The sequence below is a fragment of the Scyliorhinus canicula genome, chromosome 2, assembly GCF_902713615.1.
Source record: "Scyliorhinus canicula chromosome 2, sScyCan1.1, whole genome shotgun sequence".
NCBI lineage: Eukaryota > Metazoa > Chordata > Chondrichthyes > Carcharhiniformes > Scyliorhinidae > Scyliorhinus > Scyliorhinus canicula.
This window is the reverse complement of record NC_052147.1, coordinates 72057020-72076261: the sequence shown is the minus strand read 5'-3', so window position 1 is coordinate 72076261 and position 19242 is coordinate 72057020. Positions and strand designations below refer to the sequence as shown.

The 19242-nt window shown below is 46.1% G+C and overlaps 1 protein-coding gene across 1 annotated transcript in view; it reads left to right on the top strand.

The window, feature by feature from the left end:
* LOC119954842 (trafficking protein particle complex subunit 6B) overlaps window positions 1-6333 on the top strand; it is a 37259-nt gene extending 30926 nt beyond the window's left edge. Inside the window, exons 5-6 of the mRNA XM_038780411.1 lie at window positions 531-624; window positions 3792-6333. Of these exons, the coding sequence (XP_038636339.1) occupies window positions 531-624; window positions 3792-3823 (126 nt within the window). The 3' untranslated portion in view covers window positions 3824-6333. The remainder of the gene's footprint in view (window positions 1-530; window positions 625-3791) is intronic.
* Window positions 6334-19242: the final 12909 nt, after the last annotated feature.

Sequence of the window (19242 nt, the reverse complement as noted above, 5' to 3'; positions counted from 1 at the left end):
AAGACACAGATTTAAGCTAATGAGAAATTGAAATTTTTGCTGATGCATTAAAAAAACTTAAATTGTTAATTAAAACTTAATGCCACAGAGTTCTTGAAACAAACAGGCGTAAAGTTGGTTTGTTGACTTAGCTAAAGACAGCACCTCCTGTGTGGCCCCGCAACTGTTCTACTGCTGGCCAACACTGAGCTCAAGTTCAGAAATGGGAGCTCCATCTGCATCCTTCTGACTTGGGTGAGCATGGTAACTTGAAATAGAACAGAGGAGAAATACAAACCGAATCAAATAAAAGTTACATAACAACTGGTACACATTTGAAAATGACATTAAATACAACTGTGTCGCTAACTTTACTTTTCATTTATAGTCTGTTGGCTTCAGGATCGTCCTTGATTTGAATTCTCTTGCAGAACATGGTTATGGATTTAGTGCAAAGTGGACACTTGGCAAATAATGCATATTATGGGTTGAAGTAACAATGCTCTTTAAATATGGCAGGAAGTTAACAGCATCCTTGTCTTTTATTTCAGTATTTGGCGTTTACCTGTGGACTAGTTAGAGGTGCCTTATCCAACTTGGGAATTAAAAGTATTGTCACAGTAGAAGTTACTACAATGCCTGCATGTAAGTTGTGTGGTGTCTAATATGTTTCTGTGCAATTCATTGTTCGTCTAACTATTTTTAGGTTCCTAAGGGTTGCTTGGAACATGGGAGTAGACCATTTGGCCTTTCGAGATGCTCTGCATTCAATTAGGTCATAGCTGATCATCTACATCATCGGCACTTTCTTGCACTATCCCCATATTCCTTGACATTTTAGTATCCAGAAATCTAGCGATTTCTGTCTTAAAGTTGCTCAATGATTGAGCTTCCACAGCCCTCTTTGGTAGAGAATTCCAAAGAATTGTCACCATCTAAAATGAATAACTTCCTCCTCACCTCAGTCTTAAATGGCCTGCCTCTTATTTAGAGACTTGTCCCCAGTTCTAGATTCGCCAGCCAGGGGAAGCATCCTATCTACATCTATCCTGTCTTGTCCTGTAAGGATTTTGTAAGTTTCAAAGGATCACCCCTCCTTCTCCAAAACTAGCAAATAAGACAATCCCAGGGATTAGTCTGGTTGACCTCTATTACACTTTCTCTTTGGCAAAATATCCTTCCTTCGATAAGGAGACCAAAACCTGTGCAATACAATTGCAGCGAAACATCTTTAGTTCAGTACTCCAATCCCCTTGCGATGAAGGGCAACATACTACTTGCCTTTCAAATTGCTTGCTGCACCTGCAATGCTAGCTTTCAGTGACTCCTGAACATTAGACCCTTTAGACACCCAACACTTCCCAATCTCTCATCATTTAAGAAATTCTCTGCCTTTCTGTTTCTTTTTACTAAAGTGGATTACTTCTTATTTACATTATATTCCATCTGCTTTGTCCTTGACAACTCAACTTGTCCGGGTCCCCTTGCATCCTCCTCACAATTCCCACCTGGTTTTGCATCATCAGCCAATTTAGAAATATTACATTTGGTCCCCACATCCAAATCATTTGTATAGATTGTGACCAGCTGTGGTCCCGGACTGATCCTGTGGTATCCCAACAGTAACAGCCTGCAATCCTGAGAAAGACCAGTTTATTCGCATTGTTTTCTGTCTGTCAACAATTTACAATCTGTACCAGTATATTACCCGCAATCCCATGTGTTCTAATTTTGTTTACTAAATTCCTGTGTGGGACTTAAGCCTTCTGAAAATCCAAAAACACCACATTCATTGGTTCTCCTTGGCTACAGGTTACATCGAACAGGTTTTTCAAACATGGGGCGTGGTCCACCTGCAGCGTTGCGCTCTCACTCTCGCACGGTGTGGCCGGTGGATGCCGAGAGAGGCCTTCCGCGGGTTACCCGGCAGCCTTCACGCCTCGCGGGATCTGCCAAAGTCCTACAAGGGGTCGGAGTCAGAAGCACGTCCAAAAGGGCGTGACCAAATGGCGCACTGCGAAATCAGTTTTAAATGAATGGCCTCACCAGTGAGATCTACCGGCCTCACCAGTGAGACCGCAATCGGGCGGTGTTCAGCACCGGTCCGCACAAACGTGGACCAGACGGAACGTCACCTGACAAGTCTCCTAGGCTATGGGAGACCTCTGGGTGGTCAGATATGCACAGTAAGAAGTCTTACAACACCAGGTTAAAGTCCAACAGGTTTGTTTCAAACACGAGCTTTCGGAGCACGGCTCCTTCTTCAGGTCACCTGAAGAAGGAGCCGTGCTCCGAAAGCTCGTGTTTGAAACAAACCTGTTGGACTTTAACCTGGTGTTGTAAGACTTCTTACTGTGCTCACCCCAGTCCAACGCCGGCATCTCCACATCATGGTCAGGTATAGTGCAGGGTGGCTCCATGGCCCTCTCCCTGGAACGTGGGCACTTTTTGCACTGCCCAGCTGACACTGGCACTAGCACCCTTGTACTGCCACGGTGTGGGGTGGCAGTGCAAGGGTTCCTGAGTGCCAGGGTGGCACTGCCACGGTTCAGGAGTCGAGGTGGGCCTTGCCCATGAAGGGAGGATGGAGCAGGGGTATGAAGGGTGCAGGGCAGGTAACTAGGGACCTCTGTGGAATTTGGGGGGGGGGGGGCTGTGTGTGACGGATGGTGGTCCTGGAAGTGGGGGGGGCTGTAAGGAGGCGTGGGCGGGCTGAAGAGGGGGGGATCCCCAGGGACCCTTAGCGAGGTGTCCACACTTTGGTGGGGGGGGGATGAAATGTGGGCTAATGCCCATAGGTGGGGCGTGTGAGGGATCTACAAGCTCACTTAAGACATCGGGCCACCTGTTCAAAATAGTGGCCCGATCTCTTGGTTTTAGCTGCCCAGTGCTGAAAAATATTTTAAGATTGGGCTAAACTAGTGAGAAACTCCCCAGGGCCTCAAAAGGTGACTAAGTGTCATTGAACAGCGGTGGGGAACTCGGCGGTAGAGCCTGCGGGAAACTCCCTGAAAAACCCGCCACAAATTAACTTAGAAATGTTTCTGTTGAATTGCGTCCATGATTTCCCTTTTTTAAATTCACGTTGACTCTGCCGAATCATACCATTATTTTCCAAATGCCTAATTATCAAGTTTCTAATACTTTCCCTACAACTGACGTCAAACTTACCGGTTTGTAGTTCTCCGTTTTCTCTTGCCCACCCTCCCTTAAATATTGGGGTTACACATGGTACTTTCAAGTCTGCAAGAATCTTTCCAGGATCTGTGAAATTTTGAAAGAAAATCACCAATGCATCCACTATCTCTATAGCCACCTCCTTAAACACTGCAATATAGTTTATCAGGTCCAGGGGCTATATCAACCTTCAATCTATTTTTTTTAATGCTACTACTTTATTAATACTGATATGGAGCTACGGGATTCCGCCACATCAATTGTCAATATTCTTTGATTTGCTGACCATCTTCTGTGCAGTTGCTATATATTACAGTTTCTGTTTTTGGTGGTCGAGCAGAATTCTAGCAAAAGTGATGCAGTAAGAGCTTGTTACCTATTTGCAATAGTCAGGGCTGAAAGTTTGCTGTTACCTTTGCGGTGACTCAGATGGCTTGCGTTTATTTATTTTGAATGCTAAAGAATGATCTGTTTAAGAAAACTGCTGTTTGACCAAAATTGTTTTCATATTCCGGTATTGTTGCATGATTGTTAAAACGCAGGGATAAAACGACTTTTTAATTCATACAAATAATTGGCGGTTCTTTTATATCCCAAAAGAAGTAGTTATCTTAATGTTTTTATTCTTTCTGCAGGTAAATTCCAGGTAATGATACAAAAGGTGTAGAAGATATCTTCACAAGTATTAGCTTTGAAAATCAAGATTATTAAAAATTATGGAAGTGTTATTTCACTATATTATGTAAAATGGCATTATTATGAATTTTGTTTGTATAAATGCTTGTCTTTTTAGCTATGTGTTTAAGTTTTTGCAGTTTTAAAATGTGACTATCATGGTGCCATCTGGCAGAATAAACATTCACTTTGCACTAAGTTAATAAATAGAATTTTGGATTTGTGTATTCTAAATGTTTTTATGGATGTAATTGAGCTGATGTTTTCCTTTGTTCCAATTCATTTTGCACCATTTGAAGTTTTAAAAAAAAAAGAGGAAATATTTACAAATGCTGAAATGAAGAATTAGAATAAAATGTTTGAAATATACACCGGGTCTGGTAGCTTCTCAAAAGGGTTTCAAGTGAAGATCTTTAGTTAGTTTCCTGGGTCTGTTGTGATGAACATCAGCTGTAGCTCAGTTGGTGGCATCCTTTTGTCTTTTGTCACACTCCAGAGATCTGAGTACAAAAATTGAAGCTGGCATTCCAGTGTCAGCACAAATAAAATGCTGCAATGTCAGAGGTGCTGTCTTTCAGATATGATGTTAAGCCGTCTACTTTCTCAGGTGGATGTAAACAATTCAATTTTTGGAGAGGAGCAGGGGAGTTAGCCCTGGTGTCCTGGCCAATTATGCATCTTAATTAAAATTCCAGAAACCAATCATCTGGTCATAAGCACATTGCTGTTTCTGGGAGTTTACTGTGTGCAAATTGGTTACCATGTTTTCTGCATTACAACAGTGACTGCACTTCAAAGGCATTTCATTGGCTTGAAAATTGTTATTGGATGTCTGGTGGTCATGAAAGGTGCTATATAAATACAAGCCTGTCTTTACTGTTGACAGTATTTTCTTGTGACTGAAGACATTGAGAGATAGCATGTTGATCTAACTGCAAAAACAGAAAATGTTGGAAAAACTCCGGTCTGGCAGCAGGGGGCGGAGAAAGAAAATAGAGTTAACATTTCGAGTAAGTATGACTTCTTCAGAGCTAAAGAGGGAGACATTGTTTTGGATTATATACTGTATAGGAGGGAGTGGAGCAACTGGAACAGAGTAAAAGGTCAGTGATTGTTGGGACCTAGGAGAGATTACAACAAAGATGTGTAGGTCACAAGACAAAGTGTTAATGGCAGAAGAAGGTGTTAGTTGCATTAAGGTAAGATATTAGAAGGTGTGCACCTTCTCCTGCCATTAAAGTTTCCGCTATCTTGTGCCCTACACTTATTAGTTGCAATCTCTATAGCTCCCACCAATCACTGACCTTCTACTCTGTTCCAGCTACTCCGCCCCTTCTTATACAGTATATAATCCAACACATTACTCCCTCTCTTTAGCTCTGAAGAAGAACTTTACGGACTCTAAACATTAACTCTATTTTCCCTTCAGAGATGCTGCCGGACCTGTTGCTTTTTTTCAGCATTTTCTGCTTTTGTTTCAGATTCTAGCATCAGCAGTATTTTGCTTTTATTGATCTAACCGCAGCCTTGTAACAGTGGAGGCAAAGGAAGAAAACCATGTACTTCAACAAAGGTAGAATATCTGCTTTTTCAAAAAAAAATGTACACCCCTTAAGAGCTGTTTATGGAAAGATGATGAGTGTGATTTTGGAATATGCACGAATAAAGATTTGGATTAGATTCTGTTTCCCATATACAACTCCTCTGATTTAATCCACAGGTTTATCTCTTGATATAGAACCCTGCAAATATTTTTCCTAGAACGGGAGGAGAAATTGCATTTTCATACTAGCAGGTTTAAATGCCTTAATTTTATTAGGGACTCGGCAGGTTGTGCTGGGAGATGTAAGCAGGCCAAGACTTCACATGAGCCAAATCTGCAGACATAACCATTTGAAACAAGTCTTGGAGTAATAAACAATTTATCTAAAATTTGATAGTCTTCAACATGGATTCCATAGTTTAAAATCATGTTTGATACGAAATTGGGGAGTAGCCGCCTATGTTTATTGATACTCAACCATGCTGCTTTGTTCAGCTAAAAGCAACCATTGGATGAGCAAATGATATTGTGGTTCCAGTTTAATGCTTTTTCTTTTCTCTCGACAAGTTGGGCATGACTAAATTGGGCATTGTTATGGCAGTGAATGGCAGTGCATCTTTCATTTGAAGAGGACATCACAAATGTTGTGCGATTAAACTGTGTGTATGTTAAAGATTGAAATTGACCAGAATAAGCTGAGATATGTTTAAATGGGAAGTTTAGAAATAAATAAGTGCAATCAATTCTTATTCCTCCCGTGGACCAGTATTATGAAAATAGATTTGATATACAGGATGTGATTAAAATGTCACCTATTTTCTCTTGTGAATGAGCATGCTCAGTTTATATCGTTTGTCTCCCAAACCTACCTCTGAATTTGGTAGATTCTATAATGTGTCAGATTTATTGTAATGTTTTGACTGGATTTGAAACATTAATAAAGTATGAAAAATACAGTAGTTTTTTTTTCCAGCATATATCTCTGTGGTACACCTATTATAATAAGCCTGTGCCCCAAACTCTAACTTGGATTTAAAATTCCACTAGCAAGAAAAAAAATGCTCTCGGAAAAAGGAACTGCTGTCTGTGAAAGATTAATTAGAATTTAAACAGTGTTTGGACCTGTACCAACTAAATGTGTATATATAAATCTACACTTTGGACATGTGGGCAAGAAGTTCAATTGAAGTGACATTTGTTTTGAGGCTAACATATGACCCCCACACTATTCCTTCCCCCCGCTCTTCCCCCGAAATACAAAGGTCAGGTAGCACCTGTGGAGCAAAGTATGTTTCTGGAACAACTTGCACCTATATTTAAATACACAAATGTCCCAACTTGCTGTACAGGAGTGTAATCAGCTAAAAACGGACAGCAAACCGTAAGAGATAGAAAGATAGATTACAAACCTTGGTTAGAGAAATTAAGAAAGTTCTTAATCTACATTAGCTCCTGGTTCAGCAACACCTTGATTTTCAAATTCTCATTGCTTTCAAATTCTTCTATGTCCACATCCCTATCTATGACCTCCTCCACCGTTACAATCTTTGTCTCTGCTCTGTCTTATCCCCTCTCATTGCATCATTGGAAGTTGTGCTTTTAGCCTCTGGAGTACCCACCCCTAAACTTCTGTCTTTTTCATGTTTTTAAGACATTGCTCAAATCCCACTCTTTTCTTGGGAGCTTTTTTCATCTCATCATTAGCCCTGTGTCGTTCACACCATTTTTTCTTTTATACGAAGAAAAGCTAGTGGTCATCTGGCTTAACATGGTTATATCAAATTTTGTGTAATACTCTTCGGAAAACACCTTGAGGGCAGCACGGTGGCGCAGTGGTTAGCAATGCTGCCTCACGGCGCCGAGGTCCTAGGTTCGATCCTGGCACTGGGTTACTGTCCGTGTGGAGTTTGCACATTCGCCCCGTGTTTGCTTGGGTTTCGCCCCCACAACCCAAAGATGTGCAAGGTAAGTGGATTGGCCATGCTAAATTGCCCCTTAATTGAAAAAATGAATTGGCTACTCTAAATTTATTTAAAAAAAGGAAAACACCTTGATATAGAACATAGAACAGTACAGCACAGAACAGGCCCTTCAGCCCTCGATCTTGTGCCGAGCAATGATCACCCCACTCAAACCCACGTATCCACCCTATACCCGTAACCCAACAACCCCCCCTTAACCTTACTTTTTAGGACACTACGGGCAATTTAGCATGGCCAATCCACCTAACCCGCACATCTTTGGACTGTGGGAGGAAACCGGAGCACCCGGAGGAAACCCACGCACACACGGGGCGGACGTGCAGACTCCGCACAGACAGTGACCCAGCCGGGAACCAAACCTGGGACCCTGGAGCTGTGAAGCATTTATGCTAACCACCGTGCTACCATGCAAGCTGTTAAAAGATGGAGATTTTTTTGGGTGGGGGGTGGTTGAGAAGAGATTTCCTGCCTTTTGGCTCTGAAAGTCCAATTGTCGAAGCTGAAATAAATGGTACAGGGGATGTTCTGATCACAGCAGATGCTGCTGTCACCATAGCCCTCAAACTAGACCCCTTACAAGATTCCTCCTCAATCCTAACCCACTCTACCCCTGCTTCCCACCATTGCCGCACCTTGACCACAGTCGCTGCCCAATAACAATGAAACAGGTTTGGCAATGCCAACCCCTCCTGCTGCCTCTGTAGCAGGGTCCTCCCGACCCGCGGCACCTTCTCTGCCCATATAAAGTCCGAAATGATCATGTTCAATTTCCGAAAAAAGGCCTTTGGTATAAAGATTAGGAGAGCCTGAAAAATAAACAAGAACTTCAGCAAAATATTCATTTTCACCACTTGGACCCTCCCCACCAACATCAAGTGCAGTGTGTTCCACCTCTTAAGATCCTCCTTGGCTTCCTCCACCAGCTTCTTTCAGTTCCACTCATGGAGCCCCGTCCGTTCCCTCACTACCTGAATCCCCAAAATGCCTAAACCTATCCCTCACTACCGTAAATGGCATCACCGGCTAAATTAGCCCGCTATCCCAGCTCATTCACCGTGAATACCTCGCTTTTCCCTAGGATTCTATGTTTCGGAGTCTAAGTGTTGACGCCAACGGAGAATCCTTGGACTTTCACGTCAGAAAATATGGCGCCAAGCACGCACCGATTCCACTACCGGTGAGGGGCTAGCACTGGTGCCCCATGGACCACCATCAATTTCCATAAAAAATGGTGTTGGATTCGCCGGGTCCCTGATCGACACTCGCAGAGCTGACAAGCTGCAGCCGCGCTTAAACAATACATTCCCCAAAAACATACTGATCGAGGCCAAGAAGATGGGACAGGTTGTGCTGTAGTGCCCATACAGCTGATGTGTCGACTGGGGCCAGAGGGCACCAAGCTATATGACTCAGGGCACCAAGTTTAAAGTGGGCTGTCGGCGTCAGGCGCAGCCGCATGCTGCCTTGTCGGCTGCTGTAATGTTTCGTACCCATCCACCCTGACCCCACAGCCCACCTCCTGGCCACCCCTCACTATTTCTCCCAGCCCTGGCAGAAGCCCCTGACCAGCAGCACGGCTGACGGGCGAAGTATGGTGGTGCTGGACACTGTCTGTACACCCTCTCACTCAGCAGCCGCCACGCCAGGTTCACGATTTGTGAGAGCGCACGTGGACCATGTTATCGGGAATTCGGCCCATCGACTGGATGATTGATTCAAACTGCACCTTCTCTCAGCCCAGAGTCGATTTTAGGAGATCTTCCCCGCACAGCCAACCCCTAAGCTCTCTAAAATATCTTCTTTCTTCCACGCCCCCTTTCATCTCCTGTTCCATTGACCTGACACCTTTTGAAACTCATCTTTCCAAATATAAAATTTTGTGTTTTTATATAATGTCTGCCTTCAGCTAAATAAAGTGTAAATAAAGTCTTCTATTTACCCATGGAATTCCAGTAAATGCAAAATATATCTGGTAACATCTGACTTACTGTTGATATACAAAAGAACTCTCAACTTATCTAACTTATGTACAGGTTAGATCCAACCTATTTGTAGCACCTCTACCCTTTCATACCTTAAACTTCCAGAGAATCTGTCTCTAGTAACCTTTCCTCATAATTAAATAATTTACACACATGGCCTCCTTCCCCGAATGGTTCAATTTCCTCAAAAATATTTCAAACAAATCCATCATATTTTGCATCCTACCTAACAGATTTTCAAACTTAGTTGGTGGGATTCTCTGACCCCCCAGCCGGATTGGAGAATCCCCAGGGGGTGGCGTGAATCCTGTCCCGATGCTGGCTGCCGTATTCTCTGGAGCTGATTTTCGGGCGGGGTTCACGCTGTGGTGATATGCATCACCGTGGGTACACAGGAGGTTAATGCAAATACACGAAGACTAAATAAACACTAGAGGGAGCTCCAGAGTCATCATGACACACAGACATTCAACCAATAGGTCAGTAAGATAGGGCGGGACTAATGAGCAGTCAAGACAACAAGAGGTGACCCAAAGGGGGCAACCCATATAAAAGGACAGGGCACGTATGCTCTTTCTCTTTTCCACAGGTGACACTCAGAGAGACACACGGCAGATCAGGAAGCATCACACCCACCGCATGGATTAGAGCAGACTGGTTAGTTAGATTGAGTTACTCTTGTAAGATCAGCAGGAGAGTCGAACTCAAGGAGGAGAATTGTTAACTGTTCAATAAATGTGTTAAACCTATCTCCAAGTCTGAACCTTCCTTTGTCAGAGTATACATCAAGGAAGCAGCTTATTTTACATGAAGAAGCATAACACAACACATGCCACGCCGGTCGGAGGCCATTAGCAGCCCCAGCCCCCCCCCACCCCCCCGGCAATTCTCTGGGTCCCGATGGGCTGAGCGGCCGTCAGTTTCTGGCCAGTCCCGCCGGCATAGTCCCACACGGCGGGACCTGGCAGGTAGGTCGGCTGGGGTGGTCCTTGGGGGGGGGGTATCCGACCCCTTGGGGTGCCCCCCACGGAGGCCTGGGCCGCGATTGGGGCCCACCGATCTGCGGGCAGGCCTGTGCCGTGGGGGCACTTCTTCCTTCTGTCTCAGCCCCTGTAGGAATCTGCCATGGCCGACACAAAAAGACACCCCCCTTGCACATGCGGCAGAGTACGCCAGCGGTCCCGAGCATGCGTGGGATCATGCCGGCCCTTTGCCGCATGTGCGGACTTGAGCAGTCCCTTCGGTGCTGGCTGTCGCGGTGCCAACCCCTCCACCGTCCATCCAGCCCCCGGAATTGCGGAGAATTCCGCTACTTCTGGTCGGCTGACGCCGGACTGGTTCGCGCCATTTTTGACGCCGGCGTCGGGCCATCGTGCCGATTGCGGAGAATCCCGCAAAATATCTGTAGCTGCTGGCCATTAAGAAATAAACATGAGAATTATACAATAGAGAAGGAGATCATTAAACCCATCATGCCTGTGCCAGTTTTGTTTTTGTATACAATTCCAGTCATACAGAAGGAGGCCATTCGGCCCATCGAGTCTGCACCGACACACTGAAAGAGCACTCCACCCCGGCCCACAATCCCGATCTTATCTCTGTAATCCCACCAAAACGACACCTCTTTGTACACGAAGGGATAATTTAGCATGGCCAATCCACCTAACCTGCACATCTTAGAACTGTGGGAGGAAACCGCAGCTCCCGGCGTGAAAGTGCAAACTCCACCCAGTCACCCAAGGCCGGGATTGAACCTGGGTCTCTGACACTGTAAGGCCAGCAGTGCTAACCCCTGTGCTGCCGCATTGGATAATTCTAACCAATTAGCCCCACTCCTTTGCTCATTCCCCATAGCCCTGCATTTTGTTTTACTTTCTCCATTATATAGTTAATTCTATTTTTTTAAATTAAGGGGCAATTTAGCGTAGCCAATCCACCTATTCTGCACATCTTTGAGTTGTGGGGTGAGACCCACGCAGACATGCAGAGACTGTGCAAATTACACATGGACAGTGACCTGGGGCCGGGATCGAAACCGGGTCCTTGGTGGCGTGAGGCAGCAGTGCTAACCACTGCGCCGTCCTTTATTGCTAATTCCATCGAGTTAATCTGCTTTCAGGCAGTGCATTTCAGATTGTAATTTACTATATAAAAGTAATTGTCCACCTTCCGTCATTTTTTTGACATTTACCTGAAATTAAAAATTACTTAGTTAATCATATGTTTCTCTTTTGTCAGGGCACAAATGCCCCACTGGTTTTTGAACTGCTTGAGTTCATCGGCGTGATGTAACGGAAAAATTTCCAAGCATCATTTTGGGCGCAGTTGGCAGGGATTTTCTCGACGGTCGCATTGGCGAGATCGTGGCCTGTATTTAATGGCACTTAGCTGGAAATGAGCCCCCACGAGCTTCTCGCCATATTACTGACTGTCTTGCCATCTGATTTGCCAGACTCGCGCCTCAGCATCTCACCGCTAACGAGGAGGAGCTGCTTTTAAACACTCCCTCACCGCTCACTACCAGTCATCACTCCAGCACGGCAGCGCGCAGACCTGCTCCTCGCTTTGGGGATGCTGACCTGGCGGGGCTTCTCGATTTTGTGGATGCAAGATTGGGGCATTCTGTTCCCCCGAGGAGGTTGTAGAACCAGCAGCAGTGTCACTAATACCCCCTGGCAGGCAGTGGCAGCGGCTGTCAGTGCAGGCAGCATGACTTTGGAAGGCCAATGTAGGAAGATGACCAACAACCTTCATTGAGCTGCAAGGCGGCTTCAGTTCTGCCTGCCAGCTCTCAAATCCTGCACCCCCTCCCCCCTCCTCCTCAAATCACTGGCTGACACCTCGTACCCTCCCCACATCCAATCTTCATGCTTGCTCCTTTGAACCCGTTGGCACCCACCAGCAAGGGCACCCCCTTCATGTCCGGGTGCAGTGCCCACACATGCCACCTGCCATAACCCCCCTGGTCCATCAAGTGTGTGGCTCACAATGCCCTCTCTTTGTCCCCACAGGAGAAGACAGCCCATAATAAGCAGGAAAGGGCCAAGGTGGGGGCGAGGCAGAGTACCAGAGATTCGAGTCCTCACTCCCTATCAGAAATCGTGGGGCTGCCCGAAGAGGGAACGCCACCAACAGCGAGGTTGGCCTGCGCCACAGAGGTGAGAATCCACTGCCCCTTCACCCAGGTGACCTGGCTCAAGTGAGTTGTTCATGACAGACAAAGCTATCCTTTCCTCTCACTGACCACCTATCCATTGTCTCGCAGGATTGCCATATGATAGGGCTGGGCCATCTGGAGTCATTACCCTCTTTGCCACTCAAGAGACCACATCAGAGTAGAGCTCTGAGGAGACCACTGTCGAGGCGTCACAGCCATCACCACCACCTTCCACCAGTGCAGAGACAGACACCTCAGTGGACGACATTAGTGGACAGGCTTCTGAGGAACAACCTGGTGTGAACAACACAGTTGCTGATGCACATCAGATGAAGGCAGGAACATCCATGGGAGTCATCAGTCAGAGGTCTGTTGGATCCCAGGGCTCTGCTGAGTCCCAGGCAGATGCCAAACCTCTAGACAAAGTTATCCTAGAGCATTTGATAGGTCCCAGCTGTGATATTCAGCAGATCAGCAGAGGGTGTCAGTGACATTCCAGCGAGCGCATAGCCGATTGGAGGAGTCCCAAAGGCTATGGGCACAGGAATGATGCTGACATGCGTGGCACCGAGGCCAATACTGCTAGGGGGCGGCCGCAGTGGAAAGCCTGCAGCATGTTGTCAGTGTTGGTGCCCAAGGCATGTTTAAGGGCCTGGCCATCATGTCCCAGCTGATGAGGAACATGTCCCAAATGTGGGTGGACATTGCTGAAGCACTCCAGAGCAAGGCCCAGTCACTGAGGAGAATGCCTGAGGGTGAAGACACCGTGTTGCAGACAATGGGGAGCCACCAGGACGGCCAAAGCCAGATGATCAGAGGCCTCAGCACCTCACTCCGGCTGCCCCTCCGTCCAATGGAGGCCACCAGGGCATTACGGGCAGTTAGAGAGTAAGCACTGGAGGCCAACTGGGGCCTACCACCAAGGACTCGATGGCAGTCTCTAGTTCTCCCGAATCCCCCTCTCCTGACACCGGTGCAACTCAAGGGCAGTGGGCAGAATAGGGTGGCACGACAACGCCAGTGACACCGGTATGTCAGCTGGGGCCCTCCAGCTCTAGGCTACCCAGATAACGTCTGCCAAGGACAAAGGCCACAGAGTGGGAAATGCAGCAGGCTGCCTCTACCTCTGATGTGCATCCTGGGGACACGCCTAGACATAGCACTAGACTACGAAAGATAAAGATAGAGAGGATCCTGTAGTAGGCACGGAAGGAAGTGTGGACGGGGGTGCGGGGAGAAGAGTGAGGTGGGAGGCACGATTTGTAGCTACAGGGAATTGAAGTGTCAAATGTCACAATTAAAACATGTTACACTTGATACATGTGAAGCCTCTGGCATGTTAATTTTCACAACGGGCTTTCCTGCAACCCCACCCCCCTGTGCACAGTGGTCCAAGATCAAGAGCCCCCGATGCAGACCCTGTTCAGAGGATGGGTGTGAAAACGCTTTCAGCAGAAAGACAAGTTAGACTTTGCCATAAACTGAGGAGCACCAGAGCTAAACTCACTCTCCTGTCTTGTACATTGACCCACTGACAGTGCTGACACAGGCCCATCACCCTGGCGTGATGTTACACATACTCAGAGAGGATAGAACGGGGTAGTCGGGGAGGGGGGGCAGGGAAGAAGGGAAATGGGTGGGAAGTGATTGTGGGGGGTCACCACACTTCAGGCGAGGGGAAAGGTTGAGAAGGACAAAGCCTCATCCTTTGGGAATCGGGTGAGGATGAGGGACTCCCTAGCCCTCCAGGCTCCCCACCTCCCCCCCGTTCTCCTCCTCCTCCTGCTGCTGTGCCAGGTTGCGGAGGGCACTGCTGACCACCACAAAGCCGGAGGATTTCTGGGGGGTGTACTGCAGTGCACCACCAGAGCATTCCAGGCATTGGAACCGCATTTTAAGCAGTCCAATGCATCATTCAATGACAGAAAATATGGCAACATGGGCCTCATTATATCGGGTCTCTGCCTTGGCCTCTGGCCTCCGCACTGGTGTCATCAGCCAGGATCTCAGTGGATACCCCTTATCCCCCAAAAGCCAACCTATCATCCTGGAGTTGTCCTCCAAAACACCAGGGATCTCTGAGTGTCCCAGGTTGTAACTGTTGTGCACACTCCCTGGGAAGCATGCACACACACATGCATGATCTGGAGGTGGTGTTTGCACACATGTTGAACATTCAGGGAATGAAACCCCTTCCGTTAATGAAGGGCACTCCCTGATACCCTGGTGTGCAAGGCGATATGCTTGCCATCAGTTACCCCCTGGGCCTAAATCCTGGTGATGATGGAGAATTCTGCAGCATGGGCACCTTGGTGGGCCTAGTCCAGCTCAAAGTCGCTATTGTCTGATGCCCGGGCATTCTTGAACTCACAGATGTACTTGTGGGCTGTAGCTTGGGAAATCCCGCACAGGTCCCCGGTTGATCCCTAGAATGAAGCAGTTGCACAGACGTTCAGGGCTGTGGTGACCTTCATGGCCACCGGGAGCGTGTTTCTACCTCCTCCACGGGGTGCCAAATCCGAGAGGACAAGGCACAGGTGACGCACTGTCTCTTCGTTGAGGCAGTCTCATGAGGCATATGCTGTCCACCATATTCCCGAAAGACCAATGATGCCTGTAAAATTTGGGCCATCGCTGGAGTCCCCCTCCTCGGCCTAATGGGCAGCTGGGTCTTCAGAGCGTGCAGTGGCCCCCTGCACATGGGATGCCACTTCCAGCCTGTGCTGACACTGCTGCTGCTTTCTCTGGTGACTGGCTGCCTGGGCTGCCACCAACACCGCTATATTTTGTATATCTGTAAATTGCATAGGAGGCCATTCGGCCCATCGAGTCTGCACCGGCTCTTGGAAAGAGCACCCTACCCAAGGTCAATACCTTCAGCCTATACCCATAACCCAGTAACCCCACCCAACACTAAGGGCAATTTTGGACACTAAGGGCAATTTATCATGGCCAATCCACCTAACCTGCACATCTTTGGACTGTGGGAGGAAACCGGAGCACCCAGAGGAAACCCACGCACACACGGGGAGGATGTGCAGACTCCGCACAGACAGTGACCCAAGCCAGAATCGAACCTGGGACCCTGGAACTGTGAAGCCATTGTGCTATCCACAATGCTACCGTGCTGCCCTAAAGAATTGGAGGCAAATTGTTCAGGCTTCAAAGTTTGATTTAAATGCAACAATCATCGTCTGAGACATAGCAATTGTACCCAGAGCTGCAAAGTACAGTCATGATTAACATGGCCAATTCCTTGTTAACAATAGCCTGCAACTGTGAAGCTAGAGGCTGCTGCCAGTCAGAGGAAGTTAAAGTGACCTTCAGCATCGCACTCTGTCCTGGCTGTGTTCGGTAGGTCAGGCAGACCGGGGTTGTAGTTGCCCCCGATATGGGTATCCACAATACTTAAAGATGGCTTGAAGGCTTCACACGCAAAAAGCTCCACCCACCACCCCCACCCCCCAGCACAAGGAGCAGCTCCAGTCCCTTGAGCTGCATGCCAGACAATGAAAATGGCTACTAACCTCTTTAGCAGCCATTGCACCAGCTTCATATTAAAAAAAAACGAGTACTAAACGACTCCCGTGCAATTTTTCACTGGGGAGCCCTTGCATTCGACTTCAAACTCACCAATAAGATGGAAATTAATGCAAATGAGGGTTAATGATATCTTGCCATATTTGGCGTAATCAGGAATGCGCCATTGGGAGTGGGCCAGTTAGATAGCAGTCTGATGTTCACCTGCCGCAAATCTCAATTTTGGCCTTTCCTGCTTTAACTGGTGTGCCCAGATCTGTGCTGGGCGCAACATGGTGGTTAAATCATGCCCCATGTTTTACAGGTGCTGACAAAATGCCCCGTTACAACAAAAATGCTACATTGAATACATTTCTCAATTGGATTACTGGTTATTAAAATTTTTTTTTTTTTACAGTACCCAATTATTTTTTCCAATTGGGGGGCAATTTAGCATGGCCAATCCACCTGTCCTGCACATCTTTAAGGTTGCGGGGGTGAAACCCACGCAGACACAGGGAGAATGTGCAAACTCCTTACGGACAGTGACCCAGGGCCGGGATTCGAACCCGGGTCCTCAGCGCCGTAGGCAGCAATGCTAACCACTGTGCCACCGTGCTGTCCTGGATTACTGGTTATAATGTTAATTGTCGAAATAAGGCATGACGCATTTTTTGGGTTCCAAGTTGAAGGCAGAGATAATTCAGGAGTTAAAACTTGCTTATCATTGTAAAGAGACAAGTTGGACAGACACCAGTAACATAAATCAGATGCTAAGGCTGCACAGCGGCTAGCATTGTTGCTCCACAGCGCCAAGGGCCCGGGTTCAATTCTGGTCTCGGGTGACTGTCCGGTTGAATTTTCACTTTCTCCCAGCGTCTGTATGTGTTTCCTCTGGGTGCTGCCGTTTCCTCCCACAGTCCAAAGAGGTGAAGGTTAGGTGGATTGGCTATGCTAAATTGCCCCATAGTATCCAGAAGATTAGATGAGGTTATGGGGATAGGGTGAGGCTTGACCCTAGGTAGAATACTTTCAGAGGGTCAGTGCAGACCCGATGGGCTGAATGACCTCCTTCTTCAGTGTAGGGATTCTATGATAATAGCACTTTTTAGTTAGTGATTAAACTATTAAAAAAAAAATTTAAAGTATCCAATTCATTTTTATCCAATCAAGGAGTAGTTTAGTGTGGCCAATTCACCTACGCTGCACATATTTGGGTTGTGGGGGCGAGACCCACGCAGAAATGGGGGAAAATGCGCAAACTCCACAAGGACAGTGACCCGGGGACGGGATTGAACCCGGGTCCTTGGTGTCATGAGACAGCAGTGCTAACCATTGCACCACCGTGCCACCCTATTAATGGTTAAACTATATATTGCTGCTGCTTTAATGCAGTGGATGGACAATTTAGGTAAACTAAGATTTCTAACAAACTTAAGATCGGATTTAAAATCAGTACACAAATTTGAGTTTTAAAAATTCTTTCAGCTAATGGTATATCAATAGGTTGATGCTTGGACAGAATTCAGTATTAATGTAAGTTATATTATACAGGCATGGGCGGCTTGATGGCGTAGTGCTTAGCACTGCTGCGACACGGCACTAAGGACCCCAGTTCGATCCCGACCCCGGGTCACTTTCTGTGTCAAGTTTGCACATTCTCCCAGTGTCTGCGTGGGTCTCACCCACACAACCCAAAGATGTGCAGGTAAGGTGGATTGGCCACACTAAATTGCCCCTTAATTGGAGAAAAGAGTTGGGTAATCTAAACTTATTTTTGAAATTATACAGTCATTGAAAAAGCAGATTCCCTAATGAAGCAAAAGTGAGGAATTTTGAGTTCAGAAGTCCTTAAATGAATGTTTCCCATAAGTAATATATAAAGAGTACTCAATAGGCTAATCATGCTAATTAGTGTCATGAATGGATACAGTACATTTAGCTTGAATATCAAATACAATTTTATGCCGTTTAATCCCATATCCACCTCCAGGACTATATTTTCAACTGCACTGTAAATAGTCTAGGTACTCCTGTGAGACACAGTACAGTTAGTGTTGCAAATTAAGTTATGAAAATTAATTTCCAAATACAGACCAAGTTTTTTTCTGGTTCAGTACATCAGTTTTATTTTCATGTATATATAGTTTAAGATTAATTGTGACTGGATACAGTAAGTAAATAATTGTAGCCATTCTAAGAACCTGTGTAAATCGAATAGCGCAAGGAGTACTAAGTAAAGCCCATCATGGAATCGGTGGTTTCAAAGCTTCAATTTTTTGAGACGGGCCTTAACTGAAAGAGAAACTAATATTTCAAGTAACCATTCCAGTTTCTAAGGAGACCAAGACTGAAACTTTGATTGGAAACCAAAATTTCTATGAAGACTGAAAGTGTTTGAAACATAAAAGCTGAGAATGAGCAATTATATAGTTGCTGCAGCTGCTTGTTACTTGAAGATAATGTTAGTGGATCTATCCCATCTGGACTGCATTGAAGAGGTTCTGCAGACATAGCCATTTTTAGTGCAGACCATGCCAGTGGAACTCAAGTTGGTTGTCATACCTGCTGTCAACTGACAATGAGGTTAAATCCCAGAAGAGGAGCTGAAATTCTTTGTGAGGAAGACAGAGTTCTTAAATTAGATCTTAAGATTTCATGACTGAGATTGATGGAATATATGATGGATGGACTGCCAAGTTTAATATCTGTCTTAGTTGTACCTGCCATTTAATGTGCAATTTATACTTCATAACGGCTGCAATTTTCCCATTTGTTCATGTTTAACTTGTGTTAATTCTGGATTTTAGTGTATGGGAGAGGAGAGGCGGTGGTTTAAGATAGGGGCTGGTTAGCTCCAGTTGGCTGGATGGCTAGTTCATGATGCGGAATGAGCCAACAGCATGGGTTCAATTCCCATATTGACAGGTTAGTCAGGAAGGCCTTGTCTTCTCAACCTTTCCCCTCAGCTGAGGTGTGGTGACCCTCAGGTTAAATCACCACCTGTCGACTCTCAAAGGATGACATTTACTTCATGTTTGCTTTGTTTGACTTGTATAATAAAACTTATTTTGTTTAAACCATGGAAAATTGTGCCTTCATTCTTTCAGTTAAAGAACAAGGATTTTGGATGTTCTTTTTTAAAGTTGCTGATCTCGACCAAGATCATAACAAGCCCTTGGTCTCAGAAACTAATTACTGAATTTAAACCAACAGTCTGTAACAAAA